Raw genomic sequence first — 20,214 nt, forward strand, 5'->3', positions numbered from 1 at the left:
AAGCATCATTCTGAACTCCGCATTGGTTGCAGAAACGCAAAGGGGTGGGCAGCCTTGGAGGGCCTGTTCATCCTTCCCCTTTTCCTCTCAGCCCTACAAAACCAGAAATCTCCCCCCCTCCAAGCAGCAACTGAGACTGTGCAGGGGAGAGGATGGGGGGGGGGGCAGGAGAAGAAGTTCTGAAAGATCCCAATTCTGCAGCAAGAAGAGTTTCTGCAATGGGGAGGGGGAGGGGAGAGGGTAGCCCCAGCTTCCAAAGGCCTTTTAGCCATAATTGCCATCAGAGCAGATGTTGGGGAGGGGGTCAAGGAGGAAAGGGGTCCCCTGACTCTCCCTCAGACCCCAAGGAAGGAAGGAAGGAAGGAAGAAAGAAAGAAAGAAAGAAAGAAAGAAAGAAAGAAAGAAAGAAAGAAAGAAAGAAAGAAAGAAAGAAAGAAAGAAAGGGGAAGGGAAGGGAGGGGGGAAGGGGAGGGAAAGGAAAGGAAATGGGAAAGAAGGAAAGGATGAAAAACGGAGGGAATAGGAAGGGAAGGAAAAAGGAAAAGAGAAAGGAAAGAGGGAAAAGATGAAGAATGGCCGGTGCTGGAGTGGTCGGGAGCAGCCTGAGGTGGACATTCGGGAGCAGACCAAGACGAGCAGGAGGCCACGGCAAAGGCAGGCAAATAGGCTGGGCTGCGTGGCCACGTGGTCGAGGCAAGGGAGCCAAGCAGCAGCTGCAGCAATGAGTCTAAGGCCCCAGCCAAGTCCTGCGAGGCAAGTAGTGATGGGGAGAGACATGGCCAGGCAGAACTTTTACTATCGGTTCACTCGTACCGGGCCGGACCGTCTGAATCCCACCACTGGCTGTATCCTCCCTTCCCCAACCGAGAGATTGTTTCAATTGGAAAGGGGGCTCCCAGACTCCTCTTGATCTTCAGCTCTTCTCCTTGCTGTCTTTCCTCAAGGCTAAAAGCAGCTCCTTTCAACTCTTCCTTGGCTTCATTCTCCTTCCCTGAAGTTCACGTAGATTTTCTGCAAATTCTCCTCCACATGTGATGCCTGCAAGGGGACCTGGTCCTTGAGTTGGGGTCTCCCCAAACCAGAACGTTCACTTCCTTAGATTCTTATGGCTGCATTTGCCTTCTTTCCATGGCAGGGACATGCACTCACTAGAGGCAGGGGAGGCGGGGCCTCACCAGTTTCCTGAAGAAAAAGAAAGAATTTTAAAGATTTTTTTTAAATAATTAAAGCCAAGCTAGTTGCTACCAGAGTCCAACTCACAGTGACTTGGAGTCTGCTTAGTGCTAACTGTAGGGGGAGGCCAGAGAACTATGGGCCTCCTTTTCCTAAGGAATTTTTCGCCTTTTAACAGTTACGCAAGGGTTAAAAAGCAAAAAAATAGTATGCAAATGAGGCCCATAGTTCTCTGGCCTCCTCCTGAAGAGGGCACGTGGTGACTCTAGGAGCCACTATCCTAGCCTGACTGGCCCTGGAGCCTGGCTAGACCAAATCTGGAATTTTGGCGCAGCTGAAAGGTATGTGGGTCAGAGGGACGGGGCAGGGGGGAGGAATTCAATTTATTTGTAATGTAATTGTAATTTGTTTTTATTGTGTCCATGTGTGTGTGTGTGTGTGTTTTATTTTTTAAAGTGCCTTCCGGGCCGAGTGAAGCAACAACCTTCGGACAGGAAAGCATACAGCTTGTTAGAGAAGTAGATTTTAAGGGGGGTTTGAAACAATAGCAATCTTACAAGCTCAAAGTGGCACATTAATACAAAGTTTCTGTACAGGCTCCAAGCCATCTTGTTTCATTTCCATATTCAACATAAACAGCTAGGAAAAGTTGTTAGATTAAATCAGAGAAAAGAACAGACTTTCTGTGGTCTGAATGGATTTGTACTTGAAACTCCTGTTAATAAAGGATCGTGATGTGCATTTTGAAGGCAAAACTGCTTCAGATCAGCTGCAGCTTGGGGAAAGCTGGGGCTTGTGAGTTTGCCAACCGTGCGGGTGTGTGTGTGTGTGTGTGTGTGTGTGTGTGTGTGTGTCGTGGCAGCACCAAACGCAGAGTCTGACCCTCCGACAACCTAGCTGGAAAAGGATGGGGGGGAGCGGAAAAACAAGAGGCGGTTTGAGCCCAATCTAACGGAGGAGAGTCGCCTGTTCCTTTAATTTGCTCTGTTTCCTCCCCGCTCCATAATTGGCAAACCGCATCTTCACAAGCCAGGACCACGTGGTTCTCTTGGGGAGAGAGAGAGAGGGAGAGAGAGGAGGGCGCCTTTGGAAAGGGGGCTGCTGATGCAGAAATCCTCCCTCCCATCTCTCAGGTCTCTTTCCCCACCCCATCACTCCGCTCCCACCAAAATTCACCCTCTGACTTTCCAAGCCACCGCGATGTCCTCAGAGAAAACAGGTGAAGAAGCGCCCTGGAGGCATGGGGGGCGGGCGGAGTGGGAAAAACATGTGGGGGAGGGAATCATTAATGTTCTTATATGAGACTCTATTGTTAGTCAAGTCCTAGTAGATAAAAATCAGATACTTTTCTATTGCTTTTTACTTACAAACACTTCTCTGTGTGCTAATCATAAATATTGTTTCTGGAAACTTGATATTCCTCTTATTATATTTTATTTTATTCAAAAAAGTAAAATACAAGTTTTGGAAAATAAAACTATTACAAAGACAAAACAAAGCTAGATAAAACATTAAAAACAGTTAAAGACATGCATATTGTCTCCCCAATTGAATACAATACAGCAATAATAGTTTCTCCCACTTGCAAAATAGGCCCACAATTATAAACTATATATCTACTGGACTTGTCATCTATCTGCTGTATATAAAAAACATAGTTAACAGGCAATCCAACAATAAAGTTAAATTTCAAAACTTCAAAATTGTCGGTTATCTGCTATTCTATTTAACTCACAGAAAATTTCTACCACAGACCAACACAATCATTAACTCTGATCCATCCATAATCTGTCCAGGGTTAAACATCTTTGTTTGATTCTTATAATAAAAATACATTTCCTCAAAATTGTAATTAGAATCTTTCCCAACAACTGCTTTCCATTCCCCAAAGTTACAGGATGTCCTGTAAATGCAAACAGGACCTTTGTTGGGAAGGTTGTTGAGAAAGTGGTGGCCTCTCAACTCCGACGGTCCTTGGATGAAACCGATTACCTAGACTCCTTTCAGTCGGGCTTCAGGCCTGATTACAGCATGGAAACTGCTTTGGTCGCGCTGATCGATGATCTCTGGCGGGCCAGGGATAGGGGTCACCCCTCTATCCTTGTGCTCCTTGACCTCTCAGCAGCCTTTGATACCATCGACCATGTTATCCTTCTGCGACGGTTGCGAGAGGTGGGAGTGGGAGGCACTGTCCTTCGGTGGTTCTCCTCCTACTTCTCGGACAGGTCGCAGTCGGTGTTGGTCGGAGGGCAGAGATCGACCCCAAGGCCCCTCAACTATGGGGTGCCACAGGGTTTGGTCCTGTCCCCCCTCCTATTTAACATCTACATGAAGCCGCTGGGTGAGATCATACGCCGGCACGGGATTAAGTACCACCAATACGCAGACGATACGCAGTTGTATCTGTCTGCCCGGTGCCAACTCAGCGAAGCAGTAGAAGTGATGTGCCAGTGCCTGGAGGCTGTTAGGGTCCGGATGGGAGCAAACAAGTTGGCACTCAATCCAGACAAGACCGAGTGGCTTCTGATGTTCCCTCGCAAAGATTGGGCAATTATTCCATCTCTCAGGCTGGGGGGTGAAATTATACGCCCCTCAGAGAGGGTTCGCAATTTGGGAGTCCTCCTGGATCCCCAGCTGACTTTAGAACACCATTTGTCGGCTGTGACCAGGGGGACCTTTGTCCAGGTTCGCGTGGTGCACCAATTGTGACCCTACCTGGATCGGGAGGCCCTTCAGACAGTCATTCACGCCCTTGTGACCTCAAGACTGGATTATTGTAACACGCTCTACATGGGGCTGCCCTTGAAGAGTGTTCAAAGACTTCAGTTAGTCCAGAATGCAGACGCGCGAGCGATTTTGGGTGCACCCAGGTACACCCACGTCACACCTATCCTCCGTGAGCTGCACTTGCTACCCATTAGTCTCCGGATCTGCTTCAAGGTGCTGGTCGCTACCTATACATGGCATCGAACCTGGGTACCTGAGAGACCGCCTCCTGCCGATTATCTCCCATAGACCGATTAGATCTCACAGGTTAGGTCTCCTCCCGATTCCATCCGCCAGCCAATGTCGGCTGGCGACTCCCCGGGGGAGAGCCTTCTCTGTTGCAGCTCCAGCCCTCGGTAATGACTGCCCCGTGGAGATCCGGACCCTTACTACCCTCCCGGCCTTCCGCAAAGCCACCAAGTCCTGGCTGTTCCAGCAGGCTGGGGGGCTTGTGAAACATCCAGCCCCACGAAAATTGTGAATGTTGCGTTTTTTTTTAAAGTGTTGTCTTTGTCTAGTTATTTCCCCTTCCATTGTCTATTGTGAGCCGCCCGGAGTCCTTCGGGAGTGGGCGGCATACAAGACAAATAAATACAAATACAAATACAAACAAAACTCTTAAGACTTGTTTTCCAGTTAAATATGGCAAGTCCATTCCCCAATCTCCCTCAATCTTCTTGAAATAATCCATTTCATCAGTCATTCGTTCTGTCCACTTTGGCATCTCCAGCCATCTCCAAGCAGCCTCCCTTCAAACCAGACTCCTCCTTCAGGGATGCCAGCAGCAAGTTAAGTTCCAGTCCATCCATCCAATCCATCCGATTCAACAATTGTTGCTTGCTTCTAATTATCGCCTTTAACTTGATTTAAAACCATTGTTATTTTATCAAACTTTTAAAATGAAGTTTCAAATAAGGCTCCTAAGTTGAAAGACTTTATATTCTTTAAATCACATCAAATTAGCTTATTCTAAGATCCTATTCATTACCGTATTAATGGCAACATAGAATAATTGATGACCAAAGGCAAATTTGTATCCATCACTTTTAGGTTTCATAAGAAAGATTAAAAAGGGTTAAAAATTATTTGAGTATCATTTCGAAGACAGTTTTTATCCACTTAGTTATCATACCATCCACCCCTCAGGTTTCTAATCCTATCGCAAAATTATTTCTGAGTCCCTTACTGAAATCCAGTTCTATCACCTGAGTTCCCATAATCTATTTAGGAAGAGCAATGATGTGTGAGAATGATTTTTGGGATGAGGGGAAGAGAGGCTGCCTAGGGAAGGAACAGATAAGAGGGGAGAATCCTGCAGCTGCATAATGGGAGAGAAAAAAAACTCAGGATCCTCACTAACTTTTCAGACTGAGAAAAGAGCTGGTGGGAGATTTGTTCTTACAGATTTGCAAAAAATAATAATAATGTCGTATTACAATCAAGTACAATTAGCACATTTAGAGAAGTTTTCCATCAGGATGACCAGAGAGAAGGTTAGCCTGACAACTTTCTTCTTGATCAACCCATGTTTTCTGGAAAACCTGTTGTTTTCAAAGAGTTTATGGATCATCTTTTTTTTCTCTATTCATTTTATTTGCCATTTGCTCTAGAATGTTCCCTATAATTGAGGAATTGTGTCGATTATATTTTCTTTATATTTTGTCACTAAATGATTGACAATTTTTTCTCAAACTTTTTCATTCACTTATGAAGATAATGGCAGTATTTCTATCCTATTTAACCATATTTGGGGATTAGACAATTGTAGAAGAAAGATTCAATGTGGGATAAGAAAAAAAGTTTTCTGCTTTTCAAATTCTTGGATGTTCCCATTCTAGTTTCATCCCTTTCTGGAGAAGAATGAATTTTGGAATATTTCTAATTTTAAACTATACTTGGACCAAAATGGAGAGATAACAGCAGATCTGACCATTGACAGCTGCTTGGTTCTCCCCAAAAAGGATGTTGTTGAAAAGACTCTGGGGTATTTTATAAGACAGAGATTTTCTATCAAACAAGATGCTCTTTCACGGCTAAAGTTGCTCAATAAGGTGAGATAAATTTTGGTGTCTTTTCTCTGTTTCCCAAAGCCTGAGGTCCCATTTCAAGTGGGCAAAGCCGAGAGTCTCCAGGGTGGTTGGCATCCCATGCCAGTTGGTGTTATCTGATTGTAGTTCTTCAACAGACGGGACCTACAGTGAGTGGAGGGGCTTTGCCATGTTTTATGGAAATCTTTCAAGATCTTACTGGTCAGAGATTTCTTTCTTCATCACAGTTTTATTCTTTATTGAAAAATCTAATGGAATAGAAATTTCCTAAATCTTTTACAATAAATTTTATTCTCAGTTTTAATATATCATCATATGTAAATCTTTTTTCAATTCCATCTCTGCTGACTTTATTAATTGGAAAAGTCCTTTATTGTAATGTTAAATGCCAAAAGCAAAAGGGAGGAACTAAATGAAGAATCTGCCAGTAGTTAGTTATACCTCCTGCATCTTCTTAGTAGTAGTCAGGGATTTCATATTTACTTACATGAAGACCAGAGGCTATTTGGCTAATGTCAGTGTCTATCTCTATTTTCCATGAATGTTGACTACTAACACATTTTCTTTGGCATTCTTCATTTTTCTGCTCAGTTCCTGCCTCAGTCCAACTGTGCAGAAAATTGTCATCCTGGATTTGTCAAGAGGGCTCGAAAAGGAGAGCCAGTTTGCTGCTATGACTGCGTTCCTTGTCCGGAGGGGACCTTCTCCACTCAGGAAGGTGGGTCACACTGAGGAAAATGGGAGGCTTTGTGGAAGTGGATCCATCCAGAACATTTTCATGAAAGTGCAAGTTAAAAGACACAAGCTCACCTTTTTTTAATTTTTAACTTGCACAATTTCTTATCTAAATGGAAGGAAATCAAAAAGTCTTTGAAGGAGGGGTTGGGAGGAGGGGGTGGCAGACTGGGCAAGCTTTACTAATAGCAGAGGAAACGTCTCTCCTGCTTTCTAGTCTGGATATGTGTTGCTAAGTTCACCTTTCTAGGAAGATCTGAGTTCTTTGAAACTTGATGGATTGTTTTAGGTCCACCTTCTGAAAGACCTTGCAATTCACTGTATATTGGATCCTCCCCTTGAGGATCACTGAAAAAGTGTCACTGTTCCATAATGTGGTGCTGTGGATAGTGATGGGGGCAACTCATTGCACAAATATTCTGCCAGTCATGTAGATCAATCAATCAATCAGAGTAGAGCTGGAAAGGACCTTGGAGGTCTTCTAATGCTACCCCCTGCTCAAGCAGGAGACCTGATACCATTTCAGACAAGTGACTGTCCAGTCTCTTCTTAAAAACATCCAATGTTGAAGCACCCACAACTTCTGGAGGCCAGCTGTTCCACTGGTTAATTGTTGTCACTGTTAGGAAATTTCTCCTGAATTCCATATTGCTTCCAGATGTTACAAGATACTTTAGGTATCCTCTAAGTCCAGTATATTAATTGCCATGTGGCAGGACTCTAAATATTTCTATAAAAAGATTATATGATTCATTATTAACCTATAATAATGCAGCTTCCTATGAATTACATTACACATTACACCAGAAATAATTAACATCCTAGGACTTTCCTCAACTTCATATACCTCAAAAAAATTACATCCTTCTTATGTTATTTTTAATGAAAAATAAAACATCTGTGCATGCGTGAGAACGGGAATGGCTGCCGAGCCTCATCGCTCCGATTACTAGAAGACAATAAGAGACCAGTCTTGGCGGCCAGGACCCTTGATATGGTAACTGAGGGGTTCCTGTGGGGCGCCAATGTTCGGGCTCTCCAGGGAGGGGGCTGTTTGAGGAGGGGGCTGCCCTTGAGCGGCTCTGGGACGGCGTTACCTCCCCCGGCGTGGTTTCTCTCGTCGGCCCTTTGGAACAGCTGGGAAGCGGCGGCGGCGGCTCTGTACGAGAGGCGGCGGCTTCGGCCCCGCTGCTTTGAGAGGTGCCGAATTTTTTCTCTGGCCGGGCAGCACCGAGGGGTTGGTTTATGCCCCGAAGAGGGGGTGGGGAGCCCAGGAGAGATGCTTGGACCGGACTGGGAGACAGAGGAACTGGTTTCCTGTCCCCACCGCAGCTCTGCTGACTCCCCCCCCCCTGCATCCTGGCGCGGCGTTTTTCTTCCATCTCGCCGCTGTTCCTGCGGGGCTTTACGCTGCCTGACTATTTGCCTGCTTGGACTGGGACTGCTTGGACTGGGACTGGAACTCTGGAAATTCAACGACGGGCCCTCTGTGGCGGCCAGTACCACCAGCTCCTGCCACTGCCTCAGGAGTGCTGTGCTGACCAGTATTATTGCTATTTACTGAGTCACCTTACATCAGGCACTATTACTCTGGAGAGGCAGCGTGCTGGGAGCTTGGACTCCCCCCAGTGGCCACTATTGGTGCCTTTTTCATTTCTTTGTCGTTGCTCTGTCATCTTTACCATCTTCTTAATTGGCACTTATCCACCCTGCCTACAACTGCAGCCCTCAGAGTTTTACACCTATGAACAAACTATACCGGCTCAATCAGCATTACCTCTTGCTGCCCCAGTGACACCACTCCGGCCACCCAGACCCTACGCTTTGCTACACCTTTGGCAACCCGGATTCAACATCCTTGGCAGTCCTTTTAACCATTTAGACTTTTTGGGACTTTTGACCTTATCAGAGGGGGGGAAACGCCACCCCCCCCTCTGTATACCCTCAGTGGATTGGAGCTGGGCTCGTAACTATCTTATCAACTAACTGCCATAGGAAGGGAGAGGAGCGGAGTACCTCTCCCCCTCCCCCTTCTCACTTTGTTCCATCCTAGATTGCGCAACTTTAGCCTCCACATTTTATGAGTGAGGTGTGAATGATGTGACTGTTGCTGTATGTGCCCACTTTTAACCCCTATTATTGTTGTATTCTCTCTGTGTTTTTAAATTGTTAGTGGGGAGTGAATGGTGCTGTGACTGTGTATGTTTGAGTAGGCTGGGGCCTTACCCAGGTACCCTCTATACTGAGTGCTCTGCAGAAGTATTAGGGGGGCCTGGGTCAATCCCAGCCGCAGGACGTTTGATTCGAAGGGCCTGCCTGAGCACGCAGGGGTTATGGGGGTGGGTAGGGGGACCACGGACACGGGAGTGGGCCGGAGCATTACAGTCTTAACAGGGAGGGGCAGATATGGCGGGGACTTTAGGGCAGGCCATTACCGGGGAAGGAATTGAGAATTGAGAATTGAGAAGTTTATTTATATGCCGCCCTTTTCCCTGGGGGGACTCAGGGTGGCTTACAACTCGAAAAGGGGGGGGGGGACAAACATTTAACACATAGGACAGTACGTCATTAAAAAACACAACATTCATACCATTCGGGTGGGTTACAGTCTTTAGCCCCAGGCCTGACGGGATAGCCAGATTTTGAGGGCTGTGCGGAAGGTCTGGAGGGTGGTGAGGGTACAAATCTCCACGGGGAGATCGTTCCATAGGGTCAGAGCTGCCACCGAGAAGGCTCTCCTCCGCGTGGTTGCCAGTTGACATTGACCAGCAGATGGGACTCGGAGGAGGCCTAATCTATGGGATCTAATAGGTCGAGTGGAGGTGATTGGCAGTAGGCGGTCTCTCAAGTACCCAGATCCACTACCATGAAGGGCTTTATGGGTGACAAGTAGCACCTTGAAGCGTACCCGGAGATCGACAGGTAGCCAGTGCAGCTCGCGGAGGATAGGTGTTATGTGGGTGAAGCGAGGTGCACCCACAATCGCTCGCGCGGCCGCATTCTGGACTAGCTGAAGTCGCCGAATACTCTTCAAGGGCAGCCCCATGTAGAGCACATTGCAGTACTCCAGCCTAGAGGTCACAAGGGCACGCGTGACTGTTGTGAGAGCCTCCTGGTTCAGGTAGGGGCGCAACTGGTGCACCAGGCGAACCTGGGCAAATGCCCCCCTGGTCGCAGCTGACAAATGGTGTTCAAAAGTCAGCTGTGGGTCCAAAAGTCAGCTGTGGGTCTCGTCGCTGCCTGGCACTCGGCAGCTTCGGGGTCTCTAGACCGGATTGCGCCACTACGGCCCCTCCGGGTCAGCGGCCTCCTTGGTTCACTGAGGAGCTCCGGGAGATAAAGCGCCGGAGGAGACGCCTAGAGCACTCGTGGAAGTCCGATAGGTCCGAGTCGAAACGGGCACTTTTAACAGCATGCACCAAGGAGTATATTCGGACTCTAAGAACAGCAAAAAGAACATATATTGCCTCCTTGGTAGCGTCCGTCGAGTCCCGCCCAGCCGCCCTGTTTAGGATAACCCGCTCCCTCCTAAATAGGAGGGAGATGGGGGACCCCTTACAGGGTAAGGCTGAGGAGTATGTCCAGTTCTTGGCGGACAAAGTTGCCCGGTTTCGATCGGACCTGGACTCCACTCCAGCAGATCCAGCCGAGACACAAGGGGAAAACTTGGCAAACCATCTCTGGGTTGAGTTTCAGGAAGTTGCCTCTGGGGATGTGGACAAGGCTATGCGAGCTGTGAGTGCCTCCACCTGTATACTGGACCCGTGTCCCTCCTGGCTGGTTGCCAACAGCAGTGAGGTGACACGAGGCTGGATCCAGGCAGTTGTTACCGCCTCTCTTCGGGAGGGGTACTTCCCCACCGCGCTTAAGACAGCGGTGGTGAGACCCCTCCTGAAGAAACCGTCCTTGGATCCAGCTGTCCTTAATAACTACCGTCCAGTCTCCAACCTCCCCTTTGTGGGGAAGGTTGTTGAGAAGGTGGTGGCCCTCCAGCTTCAGCGTACCTTGGAGGAAGCTAACTATCTTGACCCCTTCCAGTCTGGCTTCAGGCCCGGTTACAGCACAGAAACCGCTTTGGTCGCATTGACCGATGATCTCTGGAGAGCTAGGGATGGAGGCCGTGCTTCCATCCTAGTTCTCCTTGACCTCTCAGCGGCTTTCGATACCATCGACCATGGTATCCTTCTGCGACGACTGCGGGAGATAGGGGTGGGCGGCACTGTTTTGCAGTGGTTCTCCTCCTACCTCTCGGACAGGTCGCAGTCGGTGTTGGTGGGGGGGCAAAGATAGTCCCTGAGGCCCCTAACTTATGGGGTGCCGCAGGGTTCGGTCTTATCCCCCCTACTATTTAACATATACATGAAACCGCTGGGTGAGATCATTCGGAGGCACGGGATAAAATACCACCAATATGCGGACGATACACAGTTGTATCTGTCCGCCCCGTGCCAACTCAATGAAGCGGTGGACGTGATGAACCGGGGTCTTGAGGCCGTTAAAGACTGGATGAGAGCAAACAAGCTGATACTCAACCCAGACAAGACCGAGTGGCTGTTGTGTTTTCCTCCCAAAAATTTGACCAACGTACCATCACTCAGGCTGGGGGGACAAAACCTATACCCCTCAGAAAGGGCCCGCAACTTGGGAGTCCTCCTGGACCCACAGCTGAGTTTTGACCACCATCTTTCAGCTGTGACCAGGGGGGCATTTGCCCAGGTTCGCCTGGTGCACCAGTTGCGGCCCTACCTGAATCGGGAGGCCCTCACAACAGTCACTCGAGCCCTTGTGATCTCCAGGCTGGAATACTGCAATGTGCTCTACATGGGGCTGCCCTTGAAGAGCACCCGGAGACTTCAGCTAGTCCAGAATGCGGCCACGCGAGTGATCGTGGGCGCACCACGGTTCGCCCACATAACACCGATCCTCCGTGAGCTGCACTGGCTACCTGTCGATCTCCGGGTGCACTTCAAGGTCCTACTCACCACCTATAAAGCGCTCCATGGTAGTGGATCTGGCTATTTGAGAGACCGCCTTCTGCCAATTACCTCCCTGCGTCCCATCAGATCGCATAGAGTTGGCCTCCTCCGTATTCCATCTGCCAGTCAGTGCCGACTGGCGACTACTCGGAGGAGAGCCTTCTCTGTTGCGGCTCCGACGCTATGGAATAATCTCCCCATGGAGATCCGTACCCTCACCACCGTCCAGGCCTTCCGCACAGCCCTCAAGATCTGGCTAGCCCGTCAGGCCTGGGGATAAGTTTTTACTTTCGCCCCTCCCGAATGTCGAGTGAATGTTGTGTTTTACTGTTTAATTTATTCTCGTTCACATTTCTTTTTGTATTTGTCCTACACTCCCTTTTCCCTTTTATTGTAAGCTGCCCTGAGTCCCCTCAGGGAAAAGGGCGGCCTATAAATGTACAATAAATACAAATACAAATACAAATAAATACAAATAGGAGGACTCCCAAGTTGCGGACCCTGTCTGAGGGGCGTAGTGTTTGACCCCCCAGCCTGAGAGATGGAATACTTGCCGAATTAGTGGGAGGGAAACACAACAGCCACTCGGTCTTATCTGGGTTGAGCACGAGTTTGTTAGCCCTCATCCAGTCCCTAACAGCTTCAAGTCCCTGGTTCATCACGTCCACCGCTTCATTGAGTTGGCACAGGGCGGATAGATACAACTGAGTATCGTCCGCATACTGTTGGTATTTTATCCCGTGCCGCCGAATGATCTCGCCCAGCGGTTTCATGTAGATGTTGAAAAGTAGGGGGGACAAGACCAAACCCTGCGGCACCCCATATGTTAGGGGCCTAGGGGTCGATCTCTGCCCTCCAACTAACACCGACTGCGACCTGTCCGAGAGGTAAGAGGAGAACCACTGCAAAACAGTGCCTCCCACCCCCACCTCTCGCAGTCGTCGCAGAAGGATACCATGGTCGATGGTATCGAAAGCCGCTGAGAGGTCAAGGAGAACCAGGATGGAGGCATAGCCTCCATCCCTGGCTCTCCAGAGGTCATCGGTCAATGCGACCAAAGCGGTTTCTGTGCTGTAGCCAGGCCTGAAGCCGGACTGGAATGGGTCAAGATAGCTAGCTTCCTCCAAGGACCGCTGGAGCTGAAAGGCCACCACCTTCTCAACAACCTTCCCCACAAAGGGGAGGTTGGAGACTGGACAGTAATTGTTAAGAACGGCTGGATCCAAAGATGGTTTCTTCAGGAGGGGTCTCACCACCGCCGCTTTAAGTGCGGGGGGAAAGACCCCCTCCCGAAGGGAGGCGGTAACAACCCCCTGGATCCAGCCCCGTGTCACCTCCCTCGCTACGTCACAGAGATCCCTCCTTCCGGCCCTACGAGTCCCACTCCAAGGCCAGATGGTGTGAGTAATCAGGACCCTGGCCTCAGGCTGCTGTCGCTAAATGCCAGGTCTGTAGTTCATAAAGCTCCTCTCGTTCGGGACTTAATTTTAGACGAGAGGGCAGACCTGGCATGTATTACTGAAACCTGGCTGGGCCCGGAGGGAGGAGTCCCCCTCGTAGAGATGTGCCCAGAGGGTTTTCAGGTGCTCCATCAGCCGAGAGCTCAGAAAGGGGTGGGGGTGTGGCCATTGTTATTCGAGAGTCTCTAGCACCTCATAGGATCCCTGCTCCGGAGCTTGTCGGGTGTGAGTCCCTGCTGGTGAAGTTGGACCTCAAGGGTCAAGTGGGTTTGCTGCTAACGTACCTGCCTCCCAACTGCGTTGCAACAGCCCTCCCCTCGCTCCTCGAGTCGATAGCCGAGCTGGCAGTTGAGTTCCCCAGACTTATGGTTCTGGGGGATTTCAATTTGCCTACGCTCGGTGAACACTCTGATGGAGCGCAGGAGTTCATGGCTTCCATGACAACCATGGGCTTGACCCAAGTAATCCAGGGACCAACCCACTCAGCGGGTCACACTCTTGACCTCGTATTTCTCTCGGAGCAGTGGAATTGTGATCTTGGTCTGAGGGGTAGCGAGATCTTGCCCCTGTCATGGTCAGACCACTACCTATTGAGGCTTGACTTTCGGAGACCAAACCCCCACTGTAGGGAGGAGGAGCCGACCAGGTGGTTCCGCCCCAGGCGACTTATGGACCCTTTGGGGTTCCAGACGGAGCTTGGGGTCATTCCTGATACTCTCGCCCGCAGTCCGGTGGAGACCCTGGTTGCTGCCTGGAACTTGGCAGCGACGGAGTCTCTTAACCGGATTGCGCCTCTACGGCCGCTCCGAGGCAGTGGATCCCGGAGGGCTCCTTGGTTTACTGAGGAACTCTGGGAGATGAAGCACCGAAGGAGACGCCTAGAGCACTTATGGAGGTCCAGTAAATCCGAATCGAGCCGAGCACTTTTAACAACCTGCACCAGAGAGTACATTCGAGCAATCAGGACGTCTAAGAGAACACATATTGCCTCTCTGGTTGCATCCGCTGAGTCGCGCCCAGCCTCCCTGTTTAGGATAACCCATTCCCTCCTAAACAGGAGGGATACGGGCGATCTGCTGCAGGGCAGGGCTGAGGATTACGTCCAATTCCTCGCGGACAAGGTTGCTCGGTTCCGGGCGGACCTGGACTCCAATTCTGCAGAACCAGCCGAGGCACTAAGGGATAATCTGGTAAGCCATCGCTGGATTGATTTTCAAGCTGTTACCCCTGAGGACGTGGACAAGGCGATGAGAGCTGTAGGTGCCTCCACATGTGTGCTGGACCCGTGCCCCTCCTGGCTGGTTGTAAACAGCAGAGAGGTGACACGAGGCTGGATCCAGGCGGTTGTTACCACCTCTCTACGGGAGGGGGTCTTTCCCCCCGCTTTAAAGGCGGCGGTGGTGAGACCCCTCCTGAAGAAACCATCCTTGGATCCAGCCGTTTTAAACAACTATCATCCAGTCTCCAATCTCCCCTTTGTGGGGAAGGTTGTTGAGAAGGTGGTGGCCTTTCAGCACCAGCGGTCCTTGGAGGAAGCCAGTTATCTCGATCCATTCCAGTCAGGCTTCAGACCTGGCTACAGCACAGAAACCGCTTTGGTCGCGTTGACCGATGATCTCTGGAGAGCCAGGGATGGAGGCCATGCCTCCATCCTGGTGCTCCTTGACCTCTCGGCGGCTTTCGATACCATCGACCATGGTATCCTTCTGCGACGACTGCGGGAGGTGGGGGTGGGAGGCACTGTCCTACGGTGGTTCTCCTCTTACCTCTCGGACAGGTCGGTGTCAGTCGGAGGGCAGAGATCGACCCCATGGCCCCTAACGTATGGGGTGCCGCAGGGTTCGGTCCTGTCCCCCCTTCTTTTCAATATCTACATGAAACCGCTGGGGGAGATCATTCGACGGCACGGGATAAAATACCACCAGTATGCGGACGATACACAGTTGTATCTGTCCGCCCTGTGCCAACTCAACGAAGCGATGGATGTGATGAGCCAGGGTCTTGAGGCTGTTAGAGACTGGATGGGGGTTAACAAGCTTGTGCTCAATCCAGAAAAGACCGAGTGGCTGCTGTGCTTCCCTCCCACAAATTGGCCAAGTGTTCCATCTCTCAGGCTGGGGGGTCAAATTGTACGCCCCTCAGATAGGGTTCGCAACTTGGGAGTCCTCCTGGATCCACAGCTGACTTTCGAACATCATTTGTCAGCTGTGACCAGGGGGGCATTTGCCCAGGTTCGCCTGGTGCACCAGTTGCGTCCCTACCTGAACCGGGAGGCCCTCACAACAGTCACTCGTGCCCTTGTGACCTCTAGGCTGGAGTATTGCAATGTGGTCTACATGGGGCTGCCCTTGAAAAGTATTCGGCGACTTCAGCTGGTCCAGAATGCGGCCGCGCGAGCGATCGTGGGTGCGCCTCGTTTCACCCACGTAACACCTATCCTCCGCGAGCTGCGCTGGCTACCTGTTGATCTCCGGGTGCGATTCAAGGTGCTACTTGTCACCTACAAAGCCCTTCATGGTATTGGATCTGGGTACTTGAGAGACCGCCTACTGCCAATTACCTCCACTAGACCGATAAGATCGCATAGATTAGGCCTCCTCCGAATTCCATCAGCCAGCCAGTGTAGACTGGCAACTACCCGGAGGAGAGCCTTCTCGGTGGCTGCTCCGACCCTCTGGAACGAACTCCCCGTGGAGATTCGGACCCTCACCACCCTCCAGTCCTTCCGCGCCGCCCTTAAAATCTGGCTGTCCCGGCTGGCCTGGGGTTAGCAATTCTAACCCCACTCGAATTGTATGACTGTTGTGTTCTTAAATGATGTAGTGTCTCCATGTTGTAAATTGTTTGTCCTTCCCCCCCCACCTTTTGAACTGTGAGCCGCCCTGAGTCCCCCCAGGGAAAAGGGCGGCATACAAATAAAGTGGAAAAAAAAGAAAAAGAAAAAAAAAAGGAAAAAAAAGGAACGAAATATTAAAGAAAATTGATTTTGGGTTTTTCAGATGCAGAAAAATGCACCAAGTGTCCAGATGACAAATATCCAAATGAGGACAGAGTCCAATGTATCCCCAAAGTTATAACCTTCCTGTCTTATGAAGAACATCTGGGCATCATCCTGGTCTCTTTTGCCCTGCTCTTGTTCCTAACTACAGTCCTTGTTTTAATTATCTTCATTAAATATGGAGAAACTCCCCTTGTCAAAGCCAACAACCGGGACCTCTCCTACATCCTCCTGGTCTCCCTCCTGCTTTGCTTCTTGTCTCCTTCTCTCTTCATTGGTCAACCAAGGAAAGTCACCTGCCTTCTCCGACAAACGGTTTTCAGCATCATCTTCTCAGTTGCTGTTTCTTCTCTCTTGGCCAAAACCATCACGGTGGTGCTGGCTTTCCTGGCCACAAAACCAGGAAATCGGGTGAAGAGATGGTTGGGGAAGAGCTTGGCCAACTCCATCATCCTGTCTTCTTCTGCAGTCCAAATTATCATCTGCTCCTTCTGGCTGGGAGTTTCTCCCCCTTTCCCTGACTCTGACCTCCACTCCCAGCCTGGAGAGATCATCCTTCAATGCAATGAAGGGGCCGTTGTCATGTTCTACACCACCCTCAGCTACATGGGCTTCCTGGCTGCCATCTGCTTCACAGTGGCTTTCCTGGCCAGGAATCTGCCTGGGGCCTTCAATGAAGCCAAGCTGATCACCTTCAGCATGCTGGTCTTCTGCAGCGTCTGGGTGACTTTTGTGCCCACCTACCTGAGCACCAAAGGGAAATACATGGTGGCTGTTCAGGTCTTCTCCATCCTGGCCTCCAGTGCTGGTCTGCTGGGCTGCATCTTCATCCCCAAGTGCTACATTATCCTTCTGAGGCCAGACCTGAACACAAAGGAACAGCTTACAGCCAGAACAAATGTAAAAACATGAGCTATTAAGAGTCACAAACACACCATTATTTGCAAAAGTACTATTTTATACCTGGCTACTAAAAGGGATTCAAAATAATTTAATCATTAAAACAGAGCTATCATAAAAGTATGAGGATTCTTTTACTGTGAGAAACATTTACCAATTCTAAAAAAAAATCAGTTGTTTCTACAATCATCAAGAATTGTAATATCTATCAGCAATTATAAATATATGGAACTGGCCTGGGCAACTGTTTCAATCACTACTTTAAACAAAAGTTAGCATTCAAGTGATGAAGTCAAGTTTGGATGGAGAGAAGGAAAATAATCTGGAGTTGTTACAGTTTTTATTCCATCCCATCTTGGGATTTCAGCAACTTCCACAAAATAAGAGAAAAAGAGAGAGGCTTTGAGAATCCAGACCATGCAGGAAATTAGAGACCGGTCCTTTCATATAGGAGTAAGTGGAGTAAAGAGAAAAGAAGGAAAGTGTTAAGAGGAATGCAAACAGAGGAAAGGAAATTCCAGCACAGGGAATGACTTAGAATGAAACTGACCAGGAGGAGCCTGGCTGGAAGTCCTTGTTGTATGCAATCTTCTGGTGAAGCTGAGGATTCTCCCAATGAGACAGTCTCCTGGCCTGGAAAAGCTCCATGGATTGTTTCTATCCTGGTGCTCCATACTCAGCAGCAGGGACATCCAGTCAGGGGAGGCAGGGGAGGCAGAGCCTCACCACTGTCATCATGAAAAGAAAAAAAAAATGTAAAAGGAAAAAGGCAAGAGCTGAGGTCAGGCTGAGCTAGTTGCTTAACTGTTTAAAAAAGCCTCTAAAAAAGCGCCCTCTGCAGGGGGAGGTAGGAGAACGATGTGCCTCATCTAGTCTGACTTTAGGCGTTTTATGACCACTCGAGCAGAGTTAAGCAATTGTTAAAAGCCTAAAAATTCCTGATGTTGGTGAGGCATGTCATTCTCATGCCTCCTCCTGTAGAGGGCGCTTTTTAGAGGCTTTTTTCAACAGTTAAACAGAGTCATCCACGGTGACTCTGGCAGCAACTAGCTCAGCCTTTTTCCTTTTCCATTTTTTTCTTTTCATGATGACAGGCAAGAGCAGAATTGAAATCCTCTCTGAAACAGCTGGAAAAGGTACTTGTGGGTCGGAGGGAGGGGGAGAAATTCAAACTTCATCCTAAAGTGTAGATCCCTCCCCAAGTGTAGTTTGATTGCAGGCAGAGTCACATTGCCTTTTCAAACACACACACACAGACACACACACACAGCTGGATAAAACTATATAAACTCAGCTTCACTGATTACAAGTTTCAAAAGGCAACGTGGCTCCGCCTGCAATCAAAGGCTCGGATCGGAAGGCAGCAGGGGAATGGGGGGAGGGGTATGGCAGAGGAGTTGGTTTCAAGCCATTGGAAAATATATCCAATCCAACTTCTGTGTTTGTGTTTGTTTGAGAGAGAGAGTGAGAGAGGGAAGGGGTTAGGAGAGATAGTCCAATCCAACTTCTCTGTGTGCATGTGTCTGTTTGAGAGAGGGGGGAGGGAGGGAGGAGGGAAGAAGGAGGGGGAGGGAGAAGAAAAAGAATGAAGGAAACTTTTTCACAAAGGAGAAAACAAATGCTGTCGCTTTAAATTGGAACTGAGCATGCCTGGCTGTGGAATTCTGGAAATTGAAGTCCACAAGTCTAAAAAAATTTGAAATCCACCACTGTGTCTCTGCCTCACCAGCCATAAACCTCACGCACATCACTGCTCAGCGGGTACTTCATTCTCAGCTTCACAGAGACTGGCTGGGATACCAGCAGCACCAGAACCAGGAGCAGGAGGTCCACAATTCATTGGGTAAACCAATCAATCCCCTTCCTGTTTCTAAAGATGAATTAGAAGAACTCAAGAACTCCTGTTATGTTCTGGGCGAAGATTGGAGGCGAGGCGAGAGTGAATTCTAACAGCCCTTTATTCAATACTGCCTGCAAGGTATCAACTCCCTGGTTGTCACAGCACCTTTTAAAGGAAACTGATCACCCGAACAACCAACCAGGAGAGAGCATTTTCCCACTCCAACAGAGGACCAGAATGAAAACTTCAACTGACAACAATACACTATACACCTTCTGTACCTCAAAAATAATAAGAGCTCCCTGAAAATAAGGACAAGCACTTATTTCAGGGGTTAAAAGAAAACAAGACCCTGTCTTCTTTTGGGGGAAACACAGTACAATACCATATTTTTTCAGAGTATAAGACCCTCCGAAGTGTAAGACGCACCTAGATTTTGGGGAGGAAAACAAGGGAAAAATATCTGTCTCTGCCTCCCAGCAATTTGCCTCCTTGCAACAAACATTACAGACAATATACACTGCTTGTAGTGTTATATTTCAGACTATACTTGTACAAGATGCTGTTAAAATTGATGTGCTTTCTGGAAGTATAGTTATTCTCTGCTATTTAAAAGAATGGAGCTTTTTAAAACAATAGCACGGGGCCTCTTCAGATCAAGCATTTCTTTTAAAAAGCTTCTTCATTTTGTTAAATTGTCTAGAATAATAAAGCAGTCTTTAAAAAATAAGTCTAATGATTTGAACATTCTATAGGCATTTATAGTTGTTGACTTGCCTCCTTGCAGCAAACAGCCTGAATAGCGCAAGAAAAAAAAATCTGCCTCCCAGCAATTTGTCACGGAGCAAACAGCAAATTTCACTTTCCATTTCTTCCGATCATCAGCTTTTCAGGCTGCAGGGATTGCTATAGCCTGTTGAAGCCCCCACAAGCCCCCATTTGCTGCAAAGAGGTAAATTGCTGGGAGGCAGAGGCCAAAGGGTTGGGGCCGGTGGGTGGGTGGGGCTACATTCAGTGTATAAGACGCACCCAAAATTTCACCCTCTTTTAGAGCTGGAAAGGTGCATCTTATAGTCCAAAAAATACAGTATATAACAACTCTCACAAAGTGGCATATCCAGGTGCTTTCATGATTCAAAAGGAAAGAAGCTAAGCTTCAACTGAAAAGGAAAAGCTTGAATAACAAGGATATTGACCTTCTGCTGTCCTTCAACATGGTCTCTTGTCTCCAGAGACTGCTGGGGAAGGTTACCCAGAGCTATAGAGTTTGGTGCCATTCTATTTATTCTGTTCTGTTCTGTTCTGTTCTGTTCTGTTC

At 48.7% G+C, this 20,214-nt stretch overlaps 1 protein-coding gene across 1 annotated transcript in view; it reads left to right on the top strand.

Moving 5' to 3' along the window:
* The window catches only part of LOC148042474 (vomeronasal type-2 receptor 26-like), a 34,061-nt gene extending 15,055 nt beyond the window's left edge, over nucleotides 1-19,006 (top strand). The window contains exons 4-6 of the mRNA XM_087702404.1: nucleotides 5,778-5,990; nucleotides 6,579-6,705; nucleotides 18,786-19,006. Of these exons, the coding sequence (XP_087558530.1) occupies nucleotides 5,778-5,990; nucleotides 6,579-6,705; nucleotides 18,786-19,006 (561 nt within the window). The remainder of the gene's footprint in view (nucleotides 1-5,777; nucleotides 5,991-6,578; nucleotides 6,706-18,785) is intronic.
* Nucleotides 19,007-20,214: the final 1,208 nt, after the last annotated feature.

The sequence above is a fragment of the Thamnophis sirtalis genome, unplaced genomic scaffold, assembly GCF_051295495.1.
Source record: "Thamnophis sirtalis isolate CommonGarterSnake01/CBP01778 unplaced genomic scaffold, rThaSir2_p1.2 scaffold_15, whole genome shotgun sequence".
Classification (NCBI taxonomy): Eukaryota; Metazoa; Chordata; class Lepidosauria; order Squamata; family Natricidae; genus Thamnophis; species Thamnophis sirtalis.